Raw genomic sequence first — 27,959 nt, 5'->3', positions numbered from 1 at the left:
GTGTCTCAATTGGGGTAGGTGCGCCCAAGGCCTGCTGTGGCCGGTGGCCGCCATCCACATCGCGCGTTGCGAAAACGCGGGCAGCGCCCAGCCGCGCCTGCAGCGGGTATATAACTGCCGGCCGGACAGTGCATCGCCAGTCCTCAGCTCCACACAGCAAGAAACTCATCGACATGGCCTGCAAGGTGGGTGCCAGCAGAAGACTGCACAACTTCCACCTGCCGACTGTGTTTCCAGTGTCAATACATCAGTGGTGTTACACTTTCTTCACGTGTTTCGAACCTTAAAGCGTGTTACCAATTGCAAGAACAGCAGTGTTGACACAGAGATGAACGTGACAGATTCTGCCTGAATTTGATAACGAATATTATGTAGGATTCAGTGCACTTTACTATCTACTCTGTCTGACTGTGCTTCACAGCTGCAAGTGGGGTACTCCACGCAATATGGGGAAGCGTTGTGGAACTTTCAAACTATAAAGGTTCTAAGTAAAAAATTCCAAAGGAAGGAAGGTTCAAATGGCTCTGAGCACTATGGGACTTAACATCTATGGTCATCAGTCGCCTAGAACTTAGAACTACTTAAACCTAACTAACCTAAGGACAGCACACAACACCCAGCCATCACGAGGCAGAGAAAATCCCTGACCCCGCCGGGAATCGAACCCGGGAACCCGGGCGTGGAAAGCGAGAACGCTACCGCACGACCACGAGATGCGGGCAGGAAGGAAGGAAAGTTAAACATATTCTCAATGTCCACGCATTATGATATGCAGCATTTCCTCGGAAGAAAAGTAAATGGAGCAAGGAATCGGTCGTGGATCTCGTTAAGGAAATGCTCCAATATTACGTTGAGTGAATTATGGAATTTGTCAATAATTTAAATGAGATTGAATAGACTAGAACACGAATCCAAAGTCAATCTAATACTTCTTGGGGAGCGGGGGGACTGACAAAAAGTTTCTGACGAAAATAATTAAGACCAAAAAGTAACAACGTATTTAAGGCTAGTACAGGACAGAGATTTGAATTCGAATCTACGTGGCTCTGCTCCGTGCGATATTTCCTCGGGAGTTATCAAGAAGATATCCTCTGAAAAGGAAAGAGACAGAATTCATTCGTAGCTCATTACTAGGAACTTTAATTAAAAAGAATGACGCACCCCACAGTGAGCCACTCATGACCCAATGTCTGTCACGTCTCATTCAGAGTGAAATCAGTTTTTCCACCGGGGAAAGAATATGATTTTCACGAGGTATCAGCGCTTTTGTTTATTATTCCAACAAATTACCAAACAAAAGCGAAGCATATGCACGGCCATTACTCAGTTACACAACTGTTGAAGAAAGAAAAATAATGCTGACCGTACTAAATACGCTGCTGCAACACTGTACGTAATGTGTTCACAGTTAAACTGAGTTTCCATTAGTTCTACAACATTGCGTCGGAAAATTAACATCACAGACATAACAGTACTATGCAGCTAATGATTAAAAAGATGTTAAAACCACTGCAGTGCCGTAATGATGATTATCTTAGTAAACCTCGAGTGGTCAAAAACCTTTCTTTCGGCAGCTATTAATGGATCTTTAAAATGGCAATCGCTTGCACTTTTCCATCCATATCTAAATAATTACGGCTCTCATTAGCTTTTAAAGCGCCGCTGAAGAACGATAAAGAACTAAGTAAATGTTATGATTTAAGTCTACACGCTGATTCACAAGGAAATGAAGCTGGACACAATTAACTGACAGATCTCCTGTGCGTTTCAGCTGATCGTCCTCGCCGCCTTCGTGGCCGTCGCCCGTGCCGGCTACCTGGGAGCCCCCGCCGTGGTCGCCCCCGGCCCAGCCATCGCCGCCCGCGCTTACGCCGCCCCCGTGGCCTATGCCGCCCCCGCACTCCACGCTGCTCCCGTGGCGTACGCCGCCCCCGCACTGCGCGCCGCCCCCTTGGCCGTCGCCCCCGCCGTGAGAGCCGCCCCCGTCGCAGTCGCCGCCCCCGCCGCAGTCGCCGCCGAGTACGACCCCAACCCCCAGTACAGCTACGCTTACAGCGTGCAGGACGCCCTCACCGGTGACTCCAAGAACCAGCAGGAGAGCCGCAGCGGTGACGTCGTCCAGGGCAGCTACAGCCTGGTCGAGCCCGACGGTTCCATCCGCACCGTCGACTACACCGCTGACCCCGTCAACGGCTTCAACGCCGTCGTGCACAAGGAGGCCGGCGCCCACCCCGCCCCCGTCGTCACCAAGGTGGCCGCCCCCGTCGCCTACGCCGCCCCCGCCGTCGCTAAGATCGCCGCCCCTGTGGCCTACGCCGCCCCGGCCATTGCTAAGTACGCTGCTCCCCTTGCCTATGGCAAGGCCATCCTGGGCTAAGCTGTTTAAATAGGATATATTTATTGTGTGTGAATGCGTTTTGTATGATATGATAAACATAACGAATAAAATTCGTTAGCAAAAAGAATCCATTGTTACTAGTTCGTTACCTGAATATTTTCACTTTTCAGTAGTGTTTTACTTCATATGTCTGCTTTCACTGCATATTAATGTCAAATAATACTACAGTACAATGGAAGGTACTCTTCGCATTCATTGAGTAACACAACTGAAATTATAATTTTCCTTTAATACTTTCCTTTGACAAACTAAGAAGCCGTTGTAGTATGTCGATTAGAGCTTTTGAATTGGTCACATAGTGGCTGTGTCCCACACCGAATGGTTTCGTAGGGGTAAAGCGTTCACTAGGAGTGGGAAGGGGGGGGGGCGTCGTACGTACCGAAAGCGCCAAAGAACTCACATTTTTAAGGGGAGAGGGGGGGGAGGGCCATGCGTTCACTGACCAGAATCAACAACGCCGGAAGCAATCTCCGTGTTCCCCCAGAGTCTGAAATGAAGATGACGCTCCATCTACTGCAGCACTGTGTCACAGTGAATAAATGAGCGATGATGATGGAACTGTAGCCTGTGTGCTGCTTCATGAAGAGGAAAAGAAGAGAAGCTGACGGAAAAGTGTTTTGGAGAACAATATGTACACCAAAGTACATGATCATGGAGTTCACACTTTATTTCCAGTTTTGATGGAAGATAAATGTTTTTCTCTACCGTATCATCGAATAGCTTACGAGAAATTTACGTCTCTTATTGAATCACGTTAGCGTGATCTAACCATGCAAAGCACGTCGTTTAGAAAGGCTGATGGGCTGAATGGGTCTACTAGTTACATTGAGATTCCGAATTTATTTTAAGCTACGAATTACATTTCATTTAAGCATGGAACAACATATTAAGAAGTCACTTTAAACATGAATGATTCATTCCACTAAGCGGAAAGGGCAGCTTTCGATTCAGATGCTGCAAACGAATAACGAATACTTACTTGTCTTGAGGCTTGTTAGCTGTTAGCTGTTTCCTCTACTCTCTCACTCTCTCTCTCTCTCTCTCTCTCTCTCTCTCTGTGTGTGTGTGTGTGTGTGTGTGTGTGTGTGTGTGTACGGCCTTGCGTATTTTAAACGAGAGAAAATAAACAAGCGTTAAACAGTTCCACGTGCAAGAATCAAAGTTATTTGATCATCTGTGTGGATGAAAAATTTAGGTTTACTTATCACAGAAAAAATTCATCCCTACATTTATAATCACTATGTGAGGCATTGTTTCGATGTCCTATACCACTTTTTGAGAGTTTTGTAGTCCTTCCACAAAGGCCGATGTAGCTACAAATAACACTACTGAAAACGAAAAATGTACACTCTAAAGCAGTAGCACCTTATGAATGAAATTTCATCCACGTATTATGTAGTTAGTACATTGTTGTTGTGGTCTTCAGTTCGAAGGCTGAATAATCACACTATTATACACCTGCGGGTACAGTTTCTTGGACAGTTATCTCAGTTTCTATTATAGCCTCTTTGAGCTGTTATTCAGTCTCGCCAGTTGCGCATAGGGATAACTGTAGAGGTGTTAAGAGTTCCATGTTTTTCCAACTGCCGTCGCAAATTGTCAAGACATACTGCTTTCAATGCAGGTCGAATCGGGTGCCGTCCCGCCATCTCCCATGTAGTGTAAAAGAGGAACAAGTCAGGAGATTGTGATAACGAGAGTTTAGGAGCGTCCGTTGGGTAATGCGTGAAGTCTGCTTACGCAGTTGTTGTGCTGGACATGTTTAATCAGTTAACACTAAAGATTTAGAGTCAGTGTAAGCTGTGGTAAGCCATACCGAAGGCGGTCTCTTTCTTACGGCCTGAAAGACATCAAACTCCCTCTGTTCGAGCTTCACTGGCAACAGATTCCGCTTGCATCAGTGCCCAAAACTTCGCACCATTCATGTTTATAGTTCTGTACGTTCTTATACCACGGGAAATGCGATTCACAGTGAAGATTTGTGGAAGGGTACCTAGACACTGACATCCTTGTTCTTACCTTGGATTTCAGTGAACTATTCCTGATAGTCCTAACTGACACTTTGTTTGTAACTTTCGTCTTAATTTGTGCTGAGGTTGCTGCAGGGGTATCCCAGAATTTGAGGAAGGAGAGTGAAGCTTATTTTGTTCTCTTTTTCACTTATAAGTGCTTCTGTTGCATATCTATCAGTATTCGAGAAATTCCAAAATAGTGATGGAGATTTCATCGCAAGAGTCGAAGAACTGTGGACCGAGTATTAATTCTTGGTTGTACAGCAATGCTGCCGCTAGGTTGCTCGAAAGTAGCGAAGTTATGAAACGTAATTCAATATTGATTATGAGCACCGTACCAAAGCTAATGTTCCAGAAACATCTTATGTATATGTTTCGTTTGACTTTCCGGCACGTTCTCGCAGCTGGTATTCATTTACGTGAGAGAAATGAAGAACGTAAAACCCATTTAATTGCCCAGGATGAGTGTCATACGCAATATCATCTTCTAGAATCGCTGTATCTCGTTACGTACAGTTCACCGCATATAATGACTGGTTTCTTGTACCTTAGAAATATTTTTATTCCGCAACAAGTGAGTACTATTTTAATCGGTATCATAGCTTGAATGCGAGGAAAAGCAGAAAGAAGCTCGCCACTACATAATACAAAGAGTGTCAAGAACAGAAACGGTATGGTGAGATAAGCTCTTGTGATGTTTCGGACGCGAAGATTGACGTACAGAGGGAATGAACTTTGAGGTATTTCAGGTAATGGAGTTTGAAGTTACTTTATGAAGTAACAGATGCAGCAAACAGTAGACTTTTATGAGTAGATGAAATAGAGGTGTTTGTTATGTTAGAGAGAGAGAGAGAGAGAGAGAGAGAGAGAGAGAGAGAAAGAGAGAAGAGAGAGAGAGGGAGAGGGAGTGTATTCCTTTCACTGTATGAAAATCAAATACAGTGTATTTCAAAAAAATTTGTCCAACTTTACAAGACAATATTGTGTAAAGAAGAAACTTGAGGCGAATTATAACTTACACTTTGTACTATTGTTTTATTTTTTAAAAGAGAAAAATATATCCGATTTATAAGGATGTATTTCTTTACAGCCAACGGCCTTGCGGCTGTGGTAACACCGGTTCCCGTCAGATCACCGAAGTTACGCGCTGTCGGACTGGGCTAGCACTTGGATGGGTGACCATCCGGTCTGCCGAGCGCTGTTGGCAAGCGTGGTGCACTCAGACCTTGTGAAACAAGCTGAGGAGCTACTTGATTGAGAAGTAGTGGCTCCGGTCTCGTAAACTGACATACGGCCGGGAGAGCGGTGTGCTGACCACATGCCCCTCCATATCCGCATCCAGTGACGCCTGTGGGCTGAGGACGACACGGCGGCGGGCCGGTACCTTTGGGCCTTCATGGCCTATTCTATAGAAGTTTAGGTTATTTTTAGTTTATTTCTTTACATGCATGTACGTACACTGTCAAGTCACATTAATGTGGCCACCCGTCAAAAACTTGAATAAGCACATTTTGCAACACGGAACGCTGCGAGACATACAATGAGAGAGTCAATGAGGCTCTAGAAGGTACTGACAGCAATGACGCGGCCAGCTGCACAAGGTTTCTCGGTTGAGGATCTATGGCTCGAACAGCCCTATCGAGGTGGTCCGACATATTCTCGACTGCATTTAAATCGGTGAGTTTGGTGACCATGGGGTTACGGTAAGCTTATCCTAGTGCTCTTCGAACCACTCAAGTACACTGCAAGCCGTGTGGCACGTAGCATTCTCTTGATGGTAAATGCCATCATGCCGGAGGAAAAACAAACTGCATTTGGACGTGACGTGGACATGGTCTGTAAAGACCTTTGCATACTAGAGTTGATCCATTGAGCCTCCGATAATGAGGAGATCACCAAAAGAATCCTAAGAAAACATTCCCTCCTGGTTCAGGGTGTTTCCTATGAGGCCTTTCATGCCGTACACACTGACTGCCGACTGCACTACGGAGCATAGAACGTGAGTCATCTGCAAAAGCCACCTGTCGCCACTCAGTGGACGTCCACAAGCGGTAATGGCGTGCAAAATCCATCCTTTGTCGCCGGTGAACAGCAGTCAACAAGGTGCACGAACCAGGCGCATGCTGCGTGGCTCATATGCAGCAACGTTCGCTGAACGGTCATTGAGGAGGCACTGATGGTTTCCCCTTAGTTCATTTAGGTGGTCAGTTTCTCAACAGCTGCACGTCTATTCACCCGTACATATCTCCACAGTCGTCGTACACCTCTGTCATCTGTGGCCGGTGGTGCATCACTGTTGCCTCAGCGCTGGTTTTGGACAGCGCCATTTTAGCATTTATGGTATACTTTAATCTCGAGGGTACGTGAATAGTTTACCAACGTAGCCGTTTCGTAAATGCTTCTACCCTTGACCCCGAAAGCTAATGATCAGCCCCCTTTCAGAACTCAGACAAATCGTTCCGTTTCCGTGTTCCGTGTTCCGTGTTACGACGAGTACTGAAATATTTTCCGCTCCCCCTCCCTCCACCCCCCTCCCTGACACGCTTTATATGCCCTCCACCGCCAATGCTGCCTTCTGCAGTCTGTGGGTGGTTATTCCACGTTGCCGTAGAACATAGGTGCTGGTCAAATTACTGTGACTGGACCGTGTACGACGTTTTGGTACTTTTTACAACTACACTACTGGCCATTAAAAATGCTACACCAAGAAGAAATGCAGATGATAAAAGGGCATTCATTGGACAAATATATACATACTAGAACAGAACAACCGCCTCTGGCCGTAATACGGCCTTGATGCGCCTGTGCATTGAGTCAATCAGAGCTTGGATGGCGGGTACAGGTACAGCTGCCCATGTAGTTTCAACATGATACCACAGTTCATCAAGAGTAGTGACTGGCGTACTGTGACGAGCCAGTTGCTCGGCCACCATTGACCAGACGTTTTCAGTTGTTGAGAGATCTGGAGAATGTGCTGGCCAGGGCAGCAGTCGAACATTTTCTGTATCCAGAAAGGCCCGTACAGGACCTGCAAAATGCGGTCGTGCATTATCCTGCTGAAATGTAGGGTTTCACAGGGATCGAATGAAGGGTAGAGCCACGGGTCGTAACACATCTGAAATGTAACGTCCACTGTTCAAAGTGCCGTCACTGCGAACATTAGGTGACCGAGACGTGTACCCAATGGCACCCCATACCATCACTCCAGGTGATACGCCAGTATGGCGATGACGAATACACGCTTCCAATGTGCGTTCACCGCGATGTTGTCAAACACGGGTGCGACCATTATGATGCTGTAAACAGAACCTGGATTCATCCGAAAAAATGACGTTTTGCCATTTATGCTCCCAGGTTCGTCGTTGAGTATACCATCGCAGGCGCTCCTGTCTGTACTGCAGCGTCAAGGGTAACCGCAGCCATGGTCTCCGAGCTGATAGTCCATGCTGCTGCAAACTTCGTCGAACTGTTCGTGCACATGGTTGTTGTCTTGCAAACGTCCTCATCTTGTGACTCAGCGATCGAGACGTGGCTGCACGATCCGGTACAGCCATGCGGATAAGATGCCTGTTATGTCGACTGCTAGGGATACGAGGCCGTTGGCATCCAGCGGGGCGTTCCGTATTACCCTCCTGAACCCACCGATTCTATATTCTACTAACAGTCATTGGATCTCGACCAACGCGAACAGCAATGTCGCGATACGTGAAACCGCAATCGCGATAGGCTACAATCCGACCTTTATCAAAGTCAGAAACGTGATGGTACGCATTTCTCCTCCTTACACATCACATCAACGTTACACCAGGCAACGCCGGTCAACTGCTGTTTGTGTGTGAGAAATCGGTTGGAAACTTTCCCCATGTCAGCACGTTGAAGATGTCGCCACCGGCGCCAACTTTATGTGAATGCTCTGAAAAGCTAATCATTTGCATATCACAGCATCTTCGTCCTGTCGGTTAAATCCCGCGTCTGTAGCACGTCATCTTCGTGGTGTAGCAATCTCAATGGCTAGTAGTGTACTTTTAGGATCAATGTTTTCATTTATATATCACAAATCTTCAATGTGCCCTACACCAGATACACGGCAAACATCCCATCCAGCCAATAGACAAACCCGTCCTATACTTTTTCTAGCATGTCTGTAGTTCCTGCTTTCAGTGCTGTTACTGTGCGGCGTCCCAGTTCATCTAAAGGTGGGTCTTTCATAGATCCTCACCAAATAAAACTGACATGCTGTGAATGAATGGAGCCTTGGAGGCGAATAGTTCAATGTAGGATCCGTACTCCCCTTGCAGCCACGCCATCGCTGAAGTAACTCACTGTTAAGAAACGCTCTTACATGCGGGCATTTAGTATGGTAGTGCTCAGTTCTATTGAAAAAGTTAATTTTCGCCATACTGCCGCAGTTGTGGAAAAGACAGAACTCCGACACATCCCATGTATGCTTTAATAGTTTAGTTTCTTGAATTTCTGCTTGTTAATTTAATATCTAATAACCAAAGTTTTCGCGTTTTCGTTTGCAACAGGAAATAAACCGATTTTGTGACATTTTACAAATTCCTAATCAGGGGCGAATTATTTAGTTTCACCTGAGTGCTTCGGTAGTTAGGTTTTTTGAATCTCTGCGTTTTAATCTAATTTTTAGACACAGTTCCTGAGTTTTCGTCAGTGCCTTCAATAGAGTTCTGACGCATGTGCTGATAGTCTGTTTATCTGGGTAGTTTAGTTTTCCACGGTCTTTAGTATGGATAGGGACTGTGACTGTTGTGTACAGATGCAAGCCGAGTTGGTGATACTTTGCTGTCAGCTCCAGGCTGTGATGGCTTCAGTTACACAGCTGGAGACTGCAGTGGATGGGCACCACTGTTGTGGGCCAGCTGCAGTGATCCAACAGACGTCCAGCACGTCCAAGTCGCCTGATCAGACCTCACTGGTGGCCAGTCCAGTTACTACTCGCACTGAGGTTGACCCCTCACCTGTGATCGAGTGAAAGGTCGCCCCTGGGCGTTGTAGGCAGCGAAAGACTTCCCAGAGGGCCACACGTAAGGCCTCCCCTCTAGTCTGACAAACAGGTTCCAGCTGCTGTCTGTGGCTGACACTGCCGCTCAGCCATATGCCGTCGCCTGTCCTGTTTCAGAGGAAATCTCTCAGCCTGTAAGATCTGGACAGTCACAGAAGGTGGGATTATTGAACGTTGGGTGCTCCAGCGTTAGGTGGGTTATGGGGCCCCATAGGGACCTGGCTGCTAAGAGGGGTAAGGAAGCCAGTGTGCACTCCGAGTGCATATCGGGTGGAGTCATTCCATATATAGAATGGGTCCTCCCAGATGCCATGAAGAGCACAGGGTGCAGCCAGCTGCAGGTGGTGGCTAAGGTCGGTACCAATGATGTGTGTCACATTGAATCAGAAGAGATTCTCTCTGGTTCCGAGTGGCTAACAGAAGTGGTAAAGGCTGCCAACTTGCTTGCGAGATGAAAGCAGAGCTGCCTATTTCCAGCATAGTCGACATGACTGATTGCGGGCCTCTGGTACAGAGCCAACTGTAGGGTCTGAAACAGAGGCTAAGGTGGTTCTGCGACCATGTAGGCTGCAGATTCCTCGACTTGCGCCAATGAGTGGTTGTGTTTAGGGTTCCGCTGAATAGGTCAGGAGTCCTCTATACGCAGGAGGCGGCTGAACGGGTAGTAGGGGCTGTGTGGCCTGGACTGGGCGGTTGTTTAGGTTAGAGGATCTCGGGAAAACACAGAAAGGGCTTCAGTCACAAAGGATGCAGGCCAAACACAGGAAGAACGTAGATCCAGGAACCATCGGTAAAACAGTTGTAAATTTTCGTAGATGTTGGAGAACTACCAGAGCACCAAGCGCTAATTTTGATGCTCAAATCGTTATGGGCACTGAAAGCCGGCTAAAACCATACATAAGCTCAGTCGAAATTTTTGCGAAGAACCTAAGGGTGTTCCGAAAGGTTAAGCTAAATACGGTTGGCGGTGGCGTGTTTGCTGCTCTTAGAAGTACTTCATCTTGTCGCCAAATTGAAGTAGATAGGTCCTGTGAGTTAATATGGGCAGAGGGTCATTGTTGGCAACCGGAACAAAATAACAATTAGTTTCTTTTACCAACATCCCAATTCAGATAATACAATTGCTGAAAGGTTCAAAGAAAACTTGAGTTTGATTTCAAGCACATACCCGTCTCATGCTATTATAATTGGTGGGGACTTTAATTTACCGTCGATATGTTGGTAAAAATGCATGTTTAATTCCAGAGGTATGCATAGAACATCGTCCGAAATTGTGCTAAACGCATTCTCTGAAAATTATTTCGTGCATTTAATTCATGAGCCCACACGAATAGTAAATGGTTGTGAAAACAACTTGACCTCTTAGCAACAAATAATCCTGAGATGTTTTTAATAGTTTCCACAACGAAACATTGCCTCGAAGAAGACGAAGTAAATATTCCAGAATTCGAATCAAGAACAGCTGCAACATGAGTAACGTAGAAGGAAATATCCTCGGAGTTGTGAAGCAACTTAAATCACTTAATAAAAGCAAGACTTCTGGTACAGACCGTATACCAATTACGTTCCTTTCAGAGTTTGCAGATGCAGTAGCTCCGTACTTAACAATCATGTCCAACCGTCCGCTCTACGAAAGATCCGTACCAAAAGACTGGAAAGTTGCAGAGGTCACACCAACATTCAAGAAAGGTAGTAGGAGTAATCCACTAAATCACAGTTCCATATCATTAACGTCGATATGTAGCAAGATTTTGGAACATATATTGTGTTCGAACATTATGAATTACCTCGAAGGAAACGGTCTACTGACACTCAGTCAACATGGATTTAGAAAACATCGTTCTTGAGAAACACGACTAGCTCTTTATTCACATGAAGTGTTGAGTGCTATTGACAAGGGATTTCGGATCGATTCCGTATTTCTGGATTTGCGGACGGTTTTTGACACTGTACCACACAAGCGGCTCGTAGTGAAATTGCGTACTTATGGAATATCGTCTCAGTTATGTGTCTGGATTCGTGATTTCATGTCAGAGAGGTCACACAGTTCGTAGTAATTGACGGAAAGTCGTCGAGTAAAACAGAAGTGATTTCTGGCGTTCGCCAAGGCAGTGTTATAGGCCATTTGTTGTCCCTTATCTATTAAACGACTTAGGAGCCAATCTGAGCAGCCATCTTAGGTTGTTTGCAGATGACGCTGGCGTCTATCGACTAGTAAAGTCATCAGAAGATCAAAACAAATTGCAAAACGATTTAGAAAAGATATCTCTCTGGTGCGAAAATGGGCAATTGACCCTAAATTACGATTGTGAGGTCATCTACATGAGTGCTAAAAGGAATGCGTTAAACTTCGGCTACACAATAAATCAGTCAAATCTGAAGGATGTAAATCCAACTAAATGCCTAGGAATTACAATTATGAACAACTTAAATCTGAAGGAATACATAGAAAATGTCGTGGAGAAGGCTAACCAAAGACTGTGTTTTATTGTCAGGACACTTAGAAAATGTAACAGATGTACTAAGGGGACTGCCTACACTAGCTTGTCCGTCCTCTTTGAGAATACTGCTGCGCAGTGTGGGATCCTTACCAGGTAGGACTGACGGAGTACATCGAAAAAGTTCAAAGAAAGGCAGCACGTTTCGTATTATCGCGAAATATGGGAGAGAGTGTCACAGAAATGATACAGGATTTGGGGTGGACATCAGTAAAACAAAGGCGTTTTTCTTTGCGGCAGAATCTTCTCAAGAGATTCCAGTAACCAACTGTCTCCTTCGAATGCGAAAATATTTTGTTGACACCGACCTACATAGGGAGAAACGATCACCATGATAAAATAAGGGAAATCAGAGCTCTCACGGAAAGATATAGGTGTTCGTTCTTTCTGCGCGCTATACAAGATTGGAATAATAAAGATTTGTGAAGGTGTTTCAACGAACCCTCTACCATGCACTTAAGTGTGATTTGCAGAGTATCTAGGTAAATGTAGACGTAGATGCAAACGCTTGTCATTAAAACTGTTTCAAGCTTTAAGAGAAAGTGGCAAAGAAAAACGAGCTGAGTTTTGTGTAGAGGTGTTTAATAAAATGCAGACTGCAGATGATTTTCTTAACAAAATTGTGTTTAGCCACGAAGCCACCTTCCATTCCGATGGTAAAGCGAATCGGTATAGTTTTTTGATATGGGGTGAGCAGAAACCACGATACGTAATCGAATATGCACGGGACTTCTCTAAGACAAATGATCTACGGCCCTTTCTTTTTGCTGGGTCAGTTGTAGCTGGCATATCGTACCTGGACATGCTTGAACATTATCTAATGCCTCTCAATTACAGCACGATACTGGCAAATAATTTATTTTTCAGCAAGATGGCACGCCACCACATTATCATCATGAAGTCGTCGCGTATCTCGGTAGGAAAGTTCCGACTTGGAGTGGACGTGGCCACCAAAATCACTTGATTTAACACCAGTGAACTTCTGTGTATGGGATTACATTAAAAACAGAGTGCTTCCTCCTTCACTTCAGGAAAACATCGACGAAATGCGACCATGGATAACACGAGCAGTTGCCACCATACTTCAAGACTTGTTTAATAGGATTTGGCGGGAAACGAATTACAGACGGGACTTTAATCATGTTGAAAGGAGTGTACTGGGGCACATTTGTATGTGGCACCCGAATATGATTTTATAAAAGATGTGTGTCTTTGATTGGCTTTATATCACAGACCCAGAGATATTGCTAGTGTTGGTGTAAGAGAGCGTTTGGCGCACAGTTGTAGGTAGCTGTCTGTTAGGGAAAGGACGATGGAGCAGGCAGTTTTTGTGGTGTGCTGTGTGAAGCCACCAAGAGCTAGATTAATTTAGGTATATCAGTATTGTTGAACATGAAAGCAGAAGTCTTCATGCAATCAAGGTAAAGATGGTAAATAATTAATTTTTGGGAACATTTTTAAAGGTACTGAGGAAGGTAGAACGAGGGAGCTGGTACCCACTTTTCAGTCAGAGTCTTTTAAACGGGAGCATATTCGCCGTTTTGTGTTCCGACAGGAGCATTTTCCGCTGGTTCCCTTCTTTTCCTTCATGTCACTCATGTGAAATAACTTTGTGCGTCAGCTGAAATTTTGATGGCTTACTTGTGAACAACTGAAATAACAGAAAACTAATTTTACACCTAAGACGGTATTTTATGTGCACACCAAATTTTGCATGAACTTCAGTACTACAACATGGGATAGTAAGGAGACACTTTAAAACATATTTCTCTGTGTTACGTCACTTTATAAACTACGATTTCGGCTCATATCATATTTTAGGTGTGTATTTTACGTGTACAAGAAGGATAACTTTTAACATCTGTATCTTGGACACGGGTAAATATATCAAGAAAATTCTCAATTTCGTTCGAAATCGGAATCTTAGTAATATATTTGAAAGACTGCAGCCATTTGCTGTGCTCAGACGTCTTAAAATTCGAGGCTCGTGATTGTTACCCAAAAACCATGTTTAGATGTTTTACCTGATAGCGGATGTAGATTTTTGAAAATGGCAAGACGGTAGTTCTAGATAAATTCCTATAGAATACACCGTTAAACTTCGAGCAATTTTCTGCTGTTAGTTATTTAGATATCTGCTGCTAACGGCGAAAAAATGACGATATAGGTTTTTTCCGAATTTTGTCATGAACCGCCCATGAATTAAACGTTGCCTCCATAAGCCCCTTAAAGGCGCGTCAAAGGCCACCTCTAAAGCAAAAGGAACCAATCGATTTGCTCCTTTTGCCTAAAGTGGAGAAAGTGTACAATATTCAAAAATTGGCTCTGTACTGTAGGACAGTTACAGTAAGACGATTGTTCTGCCAGGTATGCAAATGGTCCCCAACCCAAGAGCTGTCCAAAGCACATGATCCTACCTTTCCACTGCCAATACAAGCCGAGGCATGAGCCCGGAAAATTCCCGTTCTTATGTTCAGTGTATTGGAACATACTGGTAGCCCATGAGCGTGCGGAGCGAACAGCAATGTAGGAGCACACGTATTAAGTACAGCTGAATAATGTGATACTCAGTAAAACATAAGATTATGAGACTCTATACCATGGGAATTTATTCAAACGAAATGACTTTTTATACACTCCTGGAAATGGAAAAAAGAACACATTGACACCGGTGTGTCAGACCCACCATACTTGCTCCGGACACTGCGAGAGGGCTGTACAAGCAGTGATCACACGCACGGCACAGCGGACACACCAGGAACCGCGGTGTTGGCCGTCGAATGGCGCTAGCTGCGCAGCATTTGTGCACCGCCGCCGTCAGTGTCAGCCAGTTTGCCGTGGCATACGGAGCTCCATCGCAGTCTTTAACACTGGTAGCATGCCGCGACAGCGTGGACGTGAACCGTATGTGCAGTTGACGGACTTTGAGCGAGGGCGTATAGTGGGCATGCGGGAGGCCGGGTGGACGTACCGCCGAATTGCTCAACACGTGGGGCGTGAGGTCTCCACAGTACATCGATGTTGTCGCCAGTGGTCGGCGGAAGGTGCACGTGCCCGTCGACCTGGGACCGGACCGCAGCGACGCACGGATGCACGCCAAGACCGTAGGATCCTACGCAGTGCCGTAGGGGACCGCACCGCCACTTCCCAGCAAATTAGGGACACTGTTGCTCCTGGGGTATCGGCGAGGACCATACGCAACCGTCTCCATGAAGCTGGGCTACGGTCCCGCACACCGTTAGGCCGTCTTCCGCTCACGCCCCAACATCGTGCAGCCCGCCTCCAGTGGTGTCGCGACAGGCGTGAATGGAGGGACGAATGGAGACGTGTCGTCTTCAGCGATGAGAGTCGCTTCTGCCTTGGTGCCAATTATGGTCGTATGCGTGTTTGGCGCCGTGCAGGTGAGCGCCACAATCAGGACTGCATACGACCGAGGCACATAGGGCCAACACCCGGCATCATGGTGTGGGGAGCGATCTCCTACACTGGCCGTACACCACTGGTGATCGTCGAGGGGACACTGAATAGTGCACGGTACATCCAAACCGTCATCGAACCCATCGTTCTACCACTCCTAGACCGGCAAGGGAACTTGCTGTTCCAACTGTACAATGCACGTCCGCATGTATCCCGTGCCACCCAACGTGCTCTAGAAGGTGTAAGTCAACTACCCTGGCCAGCAAGATCTCCGGATCTGTCCCCCATTGAGCATGTTTGGGACTGGATGAAGCGTCGTCTCACGCGGTCTGCACGTCCAGCACGAACGCTGGTCCAACTGAGGCGCCAGGTGGAAATGGCATGGCAAGCCGTTCCACAGGACTACATCCAGCATCTCTACGATCGTCTCCATGGGAGAATAGCAGCCTGCATTGCTGCGAAAGGTGGATATACACTGTACTAGTGCCGACATTGTGCATGCTCTGTTGCCTGTGTCTATGAGCCTGTGGTTCTGTCAGTGTGATCATGTGATGTGTCTGACCCCAGGAATGTGTCAATAAAGTTTCCCCTTCCTGGGACAAGGAATTCACGGTGTTCTTATTTCAATTTCCAGGAGTGTATAAAGCTCTTTTTGGTCTGCAAAGTTCCTCTTAAATCCATAGACATGGCATATGTAAATCACAACAGTCTAACTTTTCTTGTGTCGGATCTAGTGCTCAGAGACGAAGTAACAGGGCTATCTATTAGATATTTATTACTGAATTTCTAAGGAAACACACGCTGCCCGTCAGCAGTTTTGGAAAGACCTAAAAATCGTCAGCCCTTGTATAACTCTTCACGTAGCTAGTATTATTCCGTTTTGTGCTATTGGATTGCATTATTCACAAAGATACATAGTTTCACGAAATTGAAGAGTCTGTACTGAGTTGGTGGAAATGTAAGGGAACAACTAACCATTATGTGCATGGTTGGATGGTGCAGACACTTCCAACGTGGTCAGACAAGTCTGTATGACGAAGAACGAAGTGTCAGACCACGTCTCTCTGAAGAATCGCAGGAGAAGTGGAGGTCCTCGTGTTCGAAGTCTAGCGTATCGCAGTCCAGGTGATGGTGGAAAACGTGAAGATCTGTCGGGAAACAGTTTTAAACATCTTGCGCATGAGAAAGGTTGCAGCTCGCTAGGTTGCGAACCGCTCTCACCCATTCAAAAAGCCCTCAGCGCCGCAGTATTGAGCGGAAATGCTGCAACTGTGTCAGACCGATGCAGAATCACCTATTCACCATGGATGAACTTCGAGTGTATCACCATGATACCGAGACAAAGGAGCAAAATGCGCCGTGGAAACTTCATTCACCGCAGCTGAGAAATGCCAAGACTCAACCATAATCGGGAAAATTGATATTGTCACTGAGTGTATTTTGGGACTTCCGTAGTGTGCTGCGAACAGACTGCGCGAGTGAGGGGCAAATCGTCACAGGAGCATTCTGTCGAAATCTCCTTCGAAAGCATGGAGAACTGCTAAGGCTATGGAGTCTCAGGAAGCTGCCGAAGGAGTTAATTTTGCTCCACGACAAGGTCACAGCTCATCCTCTTCTCCACCGCACTCGGCCACGTGTTCTTTTTTTTTTTCACACCCCCATATTATCGCGACATGGCAGCAAGTGACTTCTGTCTCTTTTCTCAACCATCAGCTGTATAATGGAATGACGACAATGGAAATTTGTGCCGGATCGGGCCTCGAATCCCGACTTCCCGGTTATCAAGAGTCCCGTTATAACATTAGAGTGCCGTATAACATTACAGGTTGGGATTGATCTATGAGGTCTTGAATATCTTATTTGTATCTGTCAGTTGGTATGGACAAACTAAGATTTGGGGGATTTCTTTATACAGTTTTGCGTGATTAAGTCCCGAAGCTATGCAAAGCTGTCATTTAGTTACGTGCGATTTGCGATCTGTTATGTTTCCGATAATGAAACACTTTTTTTCTGATTACCGTTAAAATATAATGACGATAAATGTTTGAAATCATTTGGAATAATATTTTAATAACTATGCAGATGACGTGACATCATTCGTTTACTCTTAGAAAAAAATTCTGTTAATTGGGCGTTTATGGATCACTGATTACGATTCCAGAAATAATTGATTGGACGAAGTTCAATTGCACAGAATCGTGTAGGGCGAATTATGACCTTGAAATTGGTTGTAGAAGTGTGCAGGTCAATTTCGTGACAGGCTAGTAAGCGTCGCGAGTGTGTCGCGGTATCAAGACTGCTTTCGCGCCGCCGATGGTTTGTTTTAAACTCGCGAAAATACGATTTACGCGAATTCTTAATTATCTCGAAAGGGTAGAATATTTGATGAGCCATTGTGGAGAACGTAAGTTTGGATAGAAAGATCATTTTCAAAATCCAATATAAATCCTGTTGATCGAAGTAGCCTAGCAACCCAAAAGCTCATACGTGATTATCAGCAAAAACAGTGTACAATTTTTCATGCACACGTTTACACCCTACATCGAGGTGTGGATGATTTGTGGGCGCGAAATAAACATTTGAAAGAATCTGATTGAATAAAAGGAAAAATATAAAGAAGTTTATTCGTATATTTTGTTATTTCATGAACAGTGATATTTTCTTATAGTGGTTCAAATGGCTCTGAGCACTATGGGACTCAACTGCTAAGGTCATTAGTCCCCTAGAACTTAGAACTAGTTAAACCTAACTAACCTAAGGACATCACAAACATCCATGCCCGAGGCAGGATTCGAACCTGCGACCGTAGCGGTCTTGCGGTTCCAGACTGCAGCGCCGTTAACCGCACGGCCACTTCGGCCGGCTTTCTTATAGTGGTGTAGAGCCTTACGTACTATTAATATTGAGACAGACTGATCGTAAGTGCTGTGGTTACAAGTTGAGTTTTGGGCCCGATCAAGAGTAGCTGGTTCTTAAAGTCTCAAAGGTTAAGTGAAGAATAATACCACACTTAAATAACGCAGCATCTTTATACTACACTCCTGGAAATTGAAATAAGAACACCGTGAATTCATTGTCCCAGGAAGGGGAAACTTTATTGACACATTCCTGGGGTCAGATACATCACATGATCACACTGACAGAACCACAGGCACATAGACACAGGCAACAGAGCATGCACAATGTCGGCACTAGTACAGTGTATATCCACCTTTCGCAGCAATGCAGGCTGCTATTCTCCCATGGAGACGATCGTAGAGATGCTGGATGTAGTCCTGTGGAACGGCTTGCCATGCCATTTCCACCTGGCGCCTCAGTTGGACCAGCGTTCGTGCTGGACGTGCAGACCGCGTGAGACGACGCTTCAACCAGTCCCAAACATGCTCAATGGGGGACAGATCCGGAGATCTTGCTGGCCAGGGTAGTTGACTTACACCTTCTAGAGCACGTTGGGTGGCACGGGATACATGCGGACGTGCATTGTACAGTTGGAACAGCAAGTTCCCTTGCCGGTCTAGGAATGGTAGAACGATGGGTTCGATGACGGTTTGGATGTACCGTGCACTATTCAGTGTCCCCTCGACGATCACCAGTGGTGTACGGCCAGTGTAGGAGATCGCACCCCACACCATGATGCCAGGTGTTGGCCCTGTGTGCCTCGGTCGTATGCAGTCCTGATTGTGGCGCTCACCTGCACGGCGCCAAACACGCATACGACCATAATTGGCACCAAGGCAGAAGTGACTCTCATCGCTGAAGACGACACGTCTCCATTCGTCCCTCCATTCACGCCTGTCGCCACACCACTGGAGGCGGGCTGCACGATGTTGGGGCGTGAGCGGAAGACGGCCTAACGGTGTGCGGGACCGTAGCACAGCTTCATGGAGACGGTTGCGAATGGTCCTCGCCGATACCCCAGGAGCAACAGTGTCCCTAATTTGCTGGGAAGTGGCGGTGCGGTCCCCTACGGCACTGCGTAGGATCCTACGGTCTTGGCGTGCATCCGTGCGTCGCTGCGGTCCGGTCCCAGGTCGACGGGCACGTGCACCTTCCGCCGACCACTGGCGACAACATCGATGTACTGTGGAGACCTCACGCCCCACGTGTTGAGCAATTCGGCGGTACGTCCACCCGGCCTCCCGCATGCCCACTATACGCCCTCGCTCAAAGTCCGTCAACTGCACATACGGTTCACGTCCACGCTGTCGCGGCATGCTACCAGTGTTACAGACTACGATGGAGCTCCGTATGCTACGGCAAACTGGCTGACACTGACGGCGGCAGTGCACAAATGCTGCGCAGCTAGCGCCATTCGACGGCCAACACCGCGGTTCCTGGTGTGTCCGCTGTGCCGTGCGTGTGATCATTGCTTGTACAGCCCTCTCGCAGTGTCCGGAGCAAGTATGGTGGGTCTGACACACCGGTGTCAATGTGTTCTTTTTTCCATTTCCAGGAGTGTATATTAAGCTAGCTATTCCGGTATCAGGTGATACCGTGGCCGTGTAGTTGTGTGTTGTCGACAACAAACAGATACCGGCCGGAGTGACCGAGCGGTTCTAGGCGCTACAGTCTGGAACCGCGAGACCGCTACGGTCGCAGGTTCGAATCCTGCCTCGGGCATGGATGTATGTGATGTCCTTAGGTTAGTTAGGTTTAAGTAGTTCTAAGTTCTAGGGGACCGGTGATCTCAGAAGTTAAGTCCCATAGTGCCCGAAGCCATTTGAACCAATTTGAACAACAAAAAGGTAAACGCTAACATAAACACTTCTCATGCTCTGATATCGACGAGGGAAAGAAGAGACGACAACGACGACATACAAGTATACATATACAAATGGTATACGTGGCACCTTACAATACAACAACACAACGGACGTCACGGTATACCATGATAAGCAAGGAAATCCGGGTTCGAGTCCTGGTCCGGCACAAATTTTCACTGTCGCCATTCCATTATGGTTGTCCGTGTTCGCACCCGCAAATACATTGCACATATTACATAACGGCTGTAGTCGCCGCAGTGCGTGTTCCTTTGAACATGTATGTCCGAAAGAACATTGCACCGTAATTCTGAACACTGCAATGGCACTGAAATATCATACGGGGTGTGTCGTTTCCTAAACAGCCAATACGCACCCTTCTACAATCAAAGACTCCTCAAAGCTATTCATACACTCCTGGAAATGGAAAAAAAGAACACATTGACACCGGTGTGTCAGACCCACCATACTTGCTCCGGACACTGCGAGAGTGCTGTACAAGCAATGATCACATGCACGGCACAGCGGACACACCAGGAACCGCGGTGTTGGCCGTCGAATGGCGCTAGCTGCGCAGCATTTGTGCACCGCCGCCGTCAGTGTCAGCCAGTTTGCCGTGACATACGGAGCTCCATCGCAGTCTTTAACACTGGTAGCATGCCGCGACAGCGTGGACGTGAACCGTATGTGCAGTTGACGGACTTTGAGCGAGGGCGTATAGTGGGCATGCGGGAGGCCGGGTGGACGTACCGCCGAATTGCTCAACACGTGGGGCGTGAGGTCTCCACAGTACATCGATGTTGTCGCCAGTGGTCGGCGGAAGGTGCACGTGCCCGTCGACCTGGGACCAGACCGCAGCGACGCACGGATGCACGCCAAGACCGTAGGATCCTACGCAGTGCCGTAGGGGACCGCACCGCCACTTCCCAGCAAGTTAGGGACACTGTTGCTCCTGGGGTATCGGCGAGGACCATTCGCAACCGTCTCCATGAAGCTGGGCTACGGTCCCGCACACCGTTAGGCCGTCTTCCGCTCACGCCCCAACATCGTGCAGCCCGCCTCCAGTGGTGTGGCGACAGGCGGGAATGGAGGGACGAATGGAGACGTGTCGTCTTCAGCGATGAGAGTCGCTTCTGCCTTGGTGCCAATGATGGTCGTATGCGTGTTTGGCGCCGTGCAGGTGAGCGCCACAATCAGGACTGCATACGACCGAGGCATACAGGGCCAACACCCGGCATCATGGTGTGGGGAGCGATCTCCTACACTGGCCGTACACCACTGGTGATCGTCGAGGGGACACTGAATAGTGCACGGTACATCCAAACCGTCATCGAACCCATCGTTCTACCATTCCTAGACCGGCAAGGGAACTTGCTGTTCCAACAGGACAATGCACGTCCGCATGTATCCCGTGCCACCCAACGTGCTCTAGAAGGTGTAAGTCAACTACCCTGGCCAGCAAGATCTCCGGATCTGTCCCCCATTGAGCATGTTTGGGACTGGATGAAGCGTCGTCTCACGCGGTCTGCACGTCCAGCACGAACGCTGGTCCAACTGAGGCGCCAGGTGGAAATGGCATGGCAAGCCGTTCCACAGGACTACATCCAGCATCTCTACGATCGTCTCCATGGGAGAATAGCAGCCTGCATTGCTGCGAAAGGTGGATATACACTGTACTAGTGTCGACATTGTGCATGCTCTGTTGCCTGTGTCTATGTGCCTGTGGTTCTGTCAGTGTGATCATGTGATGTATCTGACCCCAGGAATGTGTCAATAAAGTTTCCCCTTCCTGGGACAATGAATTCACGGTGTTCTTATTTCAATTTCCAGGAGTGTAGTTGGGGAGAATGTGTTACTTCGACAGGTGAATATGTAGAGAAGGGCTAAGACCATGTTTCATACTTACAATTGATTTTTTCGAGGTTTTAATTAAAACTATATGACTAGAGAATACACTGCGCCCGAACAAGCTCTGAAGGCCCAATGGTCCGACCGGCCGCCGTGTCGCCCTGAGGTGCCACTGGATGCAGATATGGAGGGGCATGTCGCCAGCACACCGCTCTCCCGGTCACATGTCAGTTTACGAGACCGGAGCCGCTACTTCTGAGTCAAGTAGCTCCTCAGTTTGCCTCACAAGGTCTGAGTGCACCCCGCTTGCCAACAGCGCCGAGCACACTGGATGGTCACCCACCTAAGTGCTAGCCCAGCCCGACAGTCTCCTTAACTTCGGTGATCTGACGGGAACCGATGTCACCACTGCGGCAAGGCCATTGGCAAAGCTATATGACTACCCCTCGTAACAGGGCTACATATTCCATTTAGGGTGCTAGAAATAAGGTCAACGTGACACAGTGTTTTGGAAAAGAAAATTGTTATTATGTCGAAATTTCAAAACGGACTTGTTCGGATAGCCGCGAGTGGTTGAACGGAACGCCCCTCCCGTGACTGAGAAAGGCATTCAGGCCCTGGATCGAATCTGATCGACAGACTAACGACGAGGGTCGGTGTGTCGACCAGCCTGGAGGTGGGTTTTAGGCGGTTTCCCACATCCAACAGTGTGGATACCCGACTGGTACCCCCGTCCCGCGTCAATTATAGTGTACGATTTGCAAACAGTTCAAACATCTCACACTTTCAAGTGGGATGACACTAGATGCTGGCAGATAGGGCACACATTTTGCACTTGTTTGTGTGGAACGGCAGGAAATTTTTACAGTGTCGCAGATATATAAGCTTAGATACACTCATACGTAATAAATGGTGTTTGGTTTCAGTCATGTTTCAGAACTTGAACAAATAACGGAAAAAAGATGTGAAGCGTACAATTACATTGGTGTGCAAAACAAGGACGAAAGTAACTTCCGCATGATGTATCACATAGTTCCATGAAATATGGACCACACATAGGAAAAACTGCTACAGTATAGTACAGAAGATGACAGAAAGGAATACGCAATGAGACGACGATAAATCATACTTTTATTCAAAGGCAATAATTATACTGCCAACGCGATTTATGATATGCCCCTGGACATAAAAAAAGGCGGAACACGGTTATTAATAGGGTGTGCGATCACTATAGACTTCAGTTCATGCTCTGCTGCGTACTCATACGCCTGACACGGCGTTGGTAGGAAGTTCCTATGGTAGTAGGTACGGCGTTCCGGGGTCGGACCATCCACGCCTGCTGGATGGTCACTGGTGCGTGTGGACGTGCTGCACTGTGTCTTCCCAATGCATCCCACACGCTCTCGATGCGGACGGATAGGTCAGCTCATTCGTCCAATGTCTTCTCGAGCTCCTTCGAGACGCTCGCGCGTTTTAATCTATAGAAACGAAATCCGGGCCGAACGCATTCCTGAAAAGGCCCACATGGGGAAGGTGTTCAGTGTCATACTAACGTTTACGGTGTTCAAAGATTTGGGGATCAGTACGCCCTCCTAACATTACGCTTCCTCACACCACAACAGCCGGCCGCTGTGGCCGAGCGGTTCTAGGCTCTTCAGTCCGCAACCGCGCTGCTGCTACCGTCACAGGGTCGAATCGTGCCTCGGGCATGGATGTGTCTGATGTCCTTAGGTCAGTAAAGTTTAAGTAGTTCTAAGTCTGATAGAAGCCGACTTCGGGGAAGATCAGTTAGGATTCCGTAGAAATATGGGAACACTTGAGGCAATACTGACCCTACGACTTATCTTAGAAGCTAGATTAAGGAAAGGCAAACCTACGTTTCTAGCATTTGTAGACTAAGAGAAAGCTTTTGACAATGTTGACTGGAATATTCTCTTTCGAATTCTGAAGGTGGCAGGAGTAAAATACAGGGAGCGAAAGGCTATTTACAATTTGTACAGAAACCAGATGGCAGTTATAAGAGTCGAGGGACATGAAAGAGAAGCAGTGGTTGGGAAGGGAGTAAGACAGGGTTGTAGCCTCTCCCCGATGTTATTCAATCTGTATATTGAGCAAGCAATAAAGGAAACAAAAGAAAAATTCGGAGTAGGTATTAAAATCCATGGAGAAGAAATAAAAACTTTGAGGTTCGCTGATGACATTGTAATTCTGTCAGAGACAGCAAAGGACTTGGAAGAGCAGTTGAACGGAATGGACAGTGTCTTGAAGGGAGGATATAAGATGAACATCAACAAAAGCAAAACGAGGATAATGGAATGTAGTCGAATTAAGTCGGGCGATGCTGAGGGAATTAGATTAGGAAATGAGACACTTAAAGTAGTAAAGGAGTTTTGCTATTTGGGGAGCAAAATAACTAATGATGGTCGAAGTATAGAGGATATAAAATGTAGACTGGCTGTAGCAAGGAAACCGTTTCTGAAGAAGAGAAATTTGTTAACATCGAGTACAGATTTAAGTGTCAGGAAGTCGTTTCTGAAAGTATTTGTATGGAGTGTAGCCATGTATGGAAGTGAAACATGGACGATAAATAGTTTGGACAAGAAGAGAATAGAAGCCTTTGAAATGCGGTGCTACGGAAGAATGCTGAAGATTAGATGGGTAGATCACGTAACTAATGAGGAAGTATTGAATAGGATTGGGGAGAAGAGGAGTTTGTGGCACAACTTGACAAGAAGAAGGGATCGGTTGGTAGGACATGTTCTGAGGCATCACGGGATCACCAATTTAGTATTGGAGGGCAGCGTGGAGGGTAAAAATCGTAGAGGGAGACCAAGAGGTCAATACACTAAGCAGATTCAGAAGGATGTAGGATGCAGTACGTATTGGGAGATGAAGAAGCTTGCACAGTATAGAGTAGCATGGAGAGCTGCATCAAAACAGTCTCAGGACTGAAGACCACAACAACAACAACAAGAAGAAGTCTAGGGGACTGATGACCTCAGATGTTAAGTCCCATAGTGCCTGGGCCACCAAAGCGATCATGTTCCGCAATAGTCCTGGGTACATAATGTGTTCCAACATGTCGCCGTATTAGTGTATGTTCAGCACGACAAGAACCCCTTACCAACCTTGTGGACAGTACGGGAGCACGTGGAGGGCAGCGTGGAGGGTAAAAATCGTAGAGGGAGACCAAGAGATGAATACACTAAGCAGATTCAGAAGGATGCGCTGAAGTTCATGGTGATCACACACAGTATTAAGAACTTTGTCTCGCCTTTTGTAATGTCCAGAAATCCATCATAAATCGCGGCGACTTCTGTGCAATTGTTTTCTTTGAATAAAAGTAGTGTTTCTGTTTGTCTCACTGGGTATTTCTTTCACTTACCTTCGATCTGTGATCCAAGATTTATGGCGCTACGTTGCTAGGCTATGATACAAAATGCCAAAGTTACGAGGGGCGTTTGAAAAGTCAGTGCAAAGTCCGACAGATGGCACTACCGGCGCGTATCGAGGTCATGTTTAGTCGTGAATCGAACCCGGGACACCGTGCGCGGGAAGCGAGAACGCTACCGCAAGACCACGAGCCGCGCACTGTACTCAGGTGATTCATATCAAAGGCCTACCCACGTGATTATGGCCGCACGACAAGAAATTAACAGACTTCGAACGCGGATTGATAGTTGGGGCTAGACGCATGCAACATTCCACTTCGGAAATTGTTTGAGAATTCAGTATTCCGAGATCCACACTGCCAGGAGTGTGGCGAGAATACCAAATTTCACGCATTACCTCTCACCACGACAACGCAGTGGCCGACGGCCTTCACTTAATGACCGAGGGCGACGGCGTTTGCTTAGAGTTGTCATTGCTAACAGACAAACAGCAGAAATCAATGTGGGGCGTACGACGAGCGTATCCGTTAGGACAGTGCAGCTAAACTTGACGTTAATGGGCTATGGCCGCAGACGGCCGACGCCAGTGGCTTTGCTAACAGTACGACATCGCCAGCAGCACCTCTCCTGGGCTCGTGACCGCATCAGTTGGACCCTAGACGACTGGGAAATCTTGGCCGGGTCAGATGAGTTCCGACTTCAGTTGTCAAGAGCTGATGGTAGGGTTCGAGTGTGGCGCAGACCCCACGAAGTCACGGACCAAATTTGTCAACAAGGCGCTGTGCAAGCTGGTGGTGGCTCCATAATCGTGTGAGATGTGTTGACATGGAACAGTGACTGGAAATGGTTATGTTCGGCTGCTTGGAGACCATTTCCAGCCATACATGAACTTCCTGTTCCCAAACAACTTTGGATTTTTTATGAACGACAGTGCGCCATGCCACCGGGCCACAACTGTTTGCGGTTGGTCTGAAGAACATTATGGATATTTCGAGTGAATAATTTACCCACCCAGATCGCCCGACATAATTCCCATCGAACATTTATGGAACGTAATCGAGAGGTCAGTTCGTTCACAAAATCCTGCATCGGCAACATTTTCGCAATTATGGACGGCTATAGAGGCAGCATGGCTCAATATTTCTCCAGGGGACTTCCAACGACTTGTTGAATTCCCGCCGAGTTGCTGCACTGCGACTCCGGCGGGCCAAAGGAGGTCCGACACGCTATTAGGAGATATCCCACGACTTCTGCCATCTCAGTGTAATGCAGATGAATTGAGTACAGTGGACGGTAGTGGACCACAGAAATGTGTCATACGACATACTTTTGTTATTATCTTAACACAATAATTAGATCATCTAGTGAAAAATTTTCAGGGTACATGAGTCAGGATTATTGTCAAAGAAACAATGGATTTTCCTACGATTCAGAAGCCACGATATTTACTACATTACTGTAGAGACAATATAGAAACATTTAGGATAGATTAATATAATGTGTAGTACTGCGAGTTCAATGTGGATGTGTGTATTTTCACAAGTAAGTGTTCGACTATCTGAACGTTCTTCACTATTGCACTAATAAAAGATTGTAGTATGTTGTTGTATATTAGCCCAACCAATGTAGATTGAATAATATCTTTTGAAAGAAGACTCTGCATTCGTACATTTTCTTAAAGTTACATTTTCTACTACTCATTGGCGCTTATCAAAGGACCATGTCCCTGTGTTACTTTTTTTGCTTCGAATGGTGCTCTTCATACACGTGAAAGTCTCCGCTTGATATTTGCCAAATTTTTCTTGACTTCAGATTTCCACACAGGAATATCGTATATAACCACTGCTGGGCCACACCAATGAGGTAGAGTATCTCATGCATAAAAGAGGTAGCATTGTTTAATTAGGATTCTGATGACGGGAGGAATGATAACAGTGTTCTGTTTCTTTTGCAGTTGATCATTCTGTCCGCGGTGGCGGCCATCGCAAGCGCCGGCTACTTGGGCGCCCCCGCCGTCTACGCTCCCGGTGCACCTCTGGCTGCCCGAGGATACGCCGCCCCCGCCTACGCCGCCCCCATCGCCCGCTACGCCGCCCCCGTCGCCAGGGCCTACGCCCCAGCTGTCGCTGCTGCCCCCGCCGCCGTCGAGTACGACCCGCACCCACAGTACAGCTTCGCGTACAACGTGCAGGACGCCCACACTGGAGACTCGAAAGCCCAGCACGAGAGTCGCAGCGGAGACGTCGTCCAGGGCAGCTACAGCCTGGCCGAACCCGATGGCTCCATCCGCGTTGTCGACTACACGGCTGACCCCGTCAACGGCTTCAACGCCGTCGTGCACAAGGAGGCCGGCGCCCACCCCGCCGTAGCCGCCCCCGTGGCCGTCGCCCACGCCCCCGTGGCCGTCGCCGCTCCCGCCAGGGCTTACGCCGCTCCCATCGCCAGGGCTGCCTACGCCGCCCCCCTCGCTAGGGCCGCCTATGCCCCCGCCCTGGCCTATGGCGGTGCTTACCATGGTTAACGACTGACATGGACCAACCAACCTCTCATTCTCATTTTGTACAAATTTTGTATCCACTAATGAACATCAAAATAATATTCATCTAAACAA

General features: G+C 47.2%; 1 protein-coding gene and 1 pseudogene across 1 annotated transcript; both read left to right on the top strand.

Moving 5' to 3' along the window:
* Positions 1-152: 152 nt before the first annotated feature.
* On the top strand, positions 153-27,959 carry LOC124775391. The gene is made up of 3 exons (XM_047250225.1): positions 153-185; positions 1,772-2,362; positions 27,255-27,959. The coding sequence occupies exons 1-3, from the start codon at positions 174-176 to the stop codon at positions 27,867-27,869; spliced, it is 1,218 nt and encodes a 405-aa protein (XP_047106181.1). The 5' UTR covers positions 153-173; the 3' UTR covers positions 27,870-27,959.
* LOC124778306 lies at positions 5,500-5,617 on the top strand (annotated as a pseudogene).

This window comes from Schistocerca piceifrons, chromosome 2, assembly GCF_021461385.2.
Source record: "Schistocerca piceifrons isolate TAMUIC-IGC-003096 chromosome 2, iqSchPice1.1, whole genome shotgun sequence".
In the NCBI taxonomy this organism is placed as follows: Eukaryota; Metazoa; Arthropoda; class Insecta; order Orthoptera; family Acrididae; genus Schistocerca; species Schistocerca piceifrons.
The sequence above is the reverse complement of the archived record's forward strand: the minus strand, read 5'-3'. Positions and strand labels throughout refer to the sequence as shown.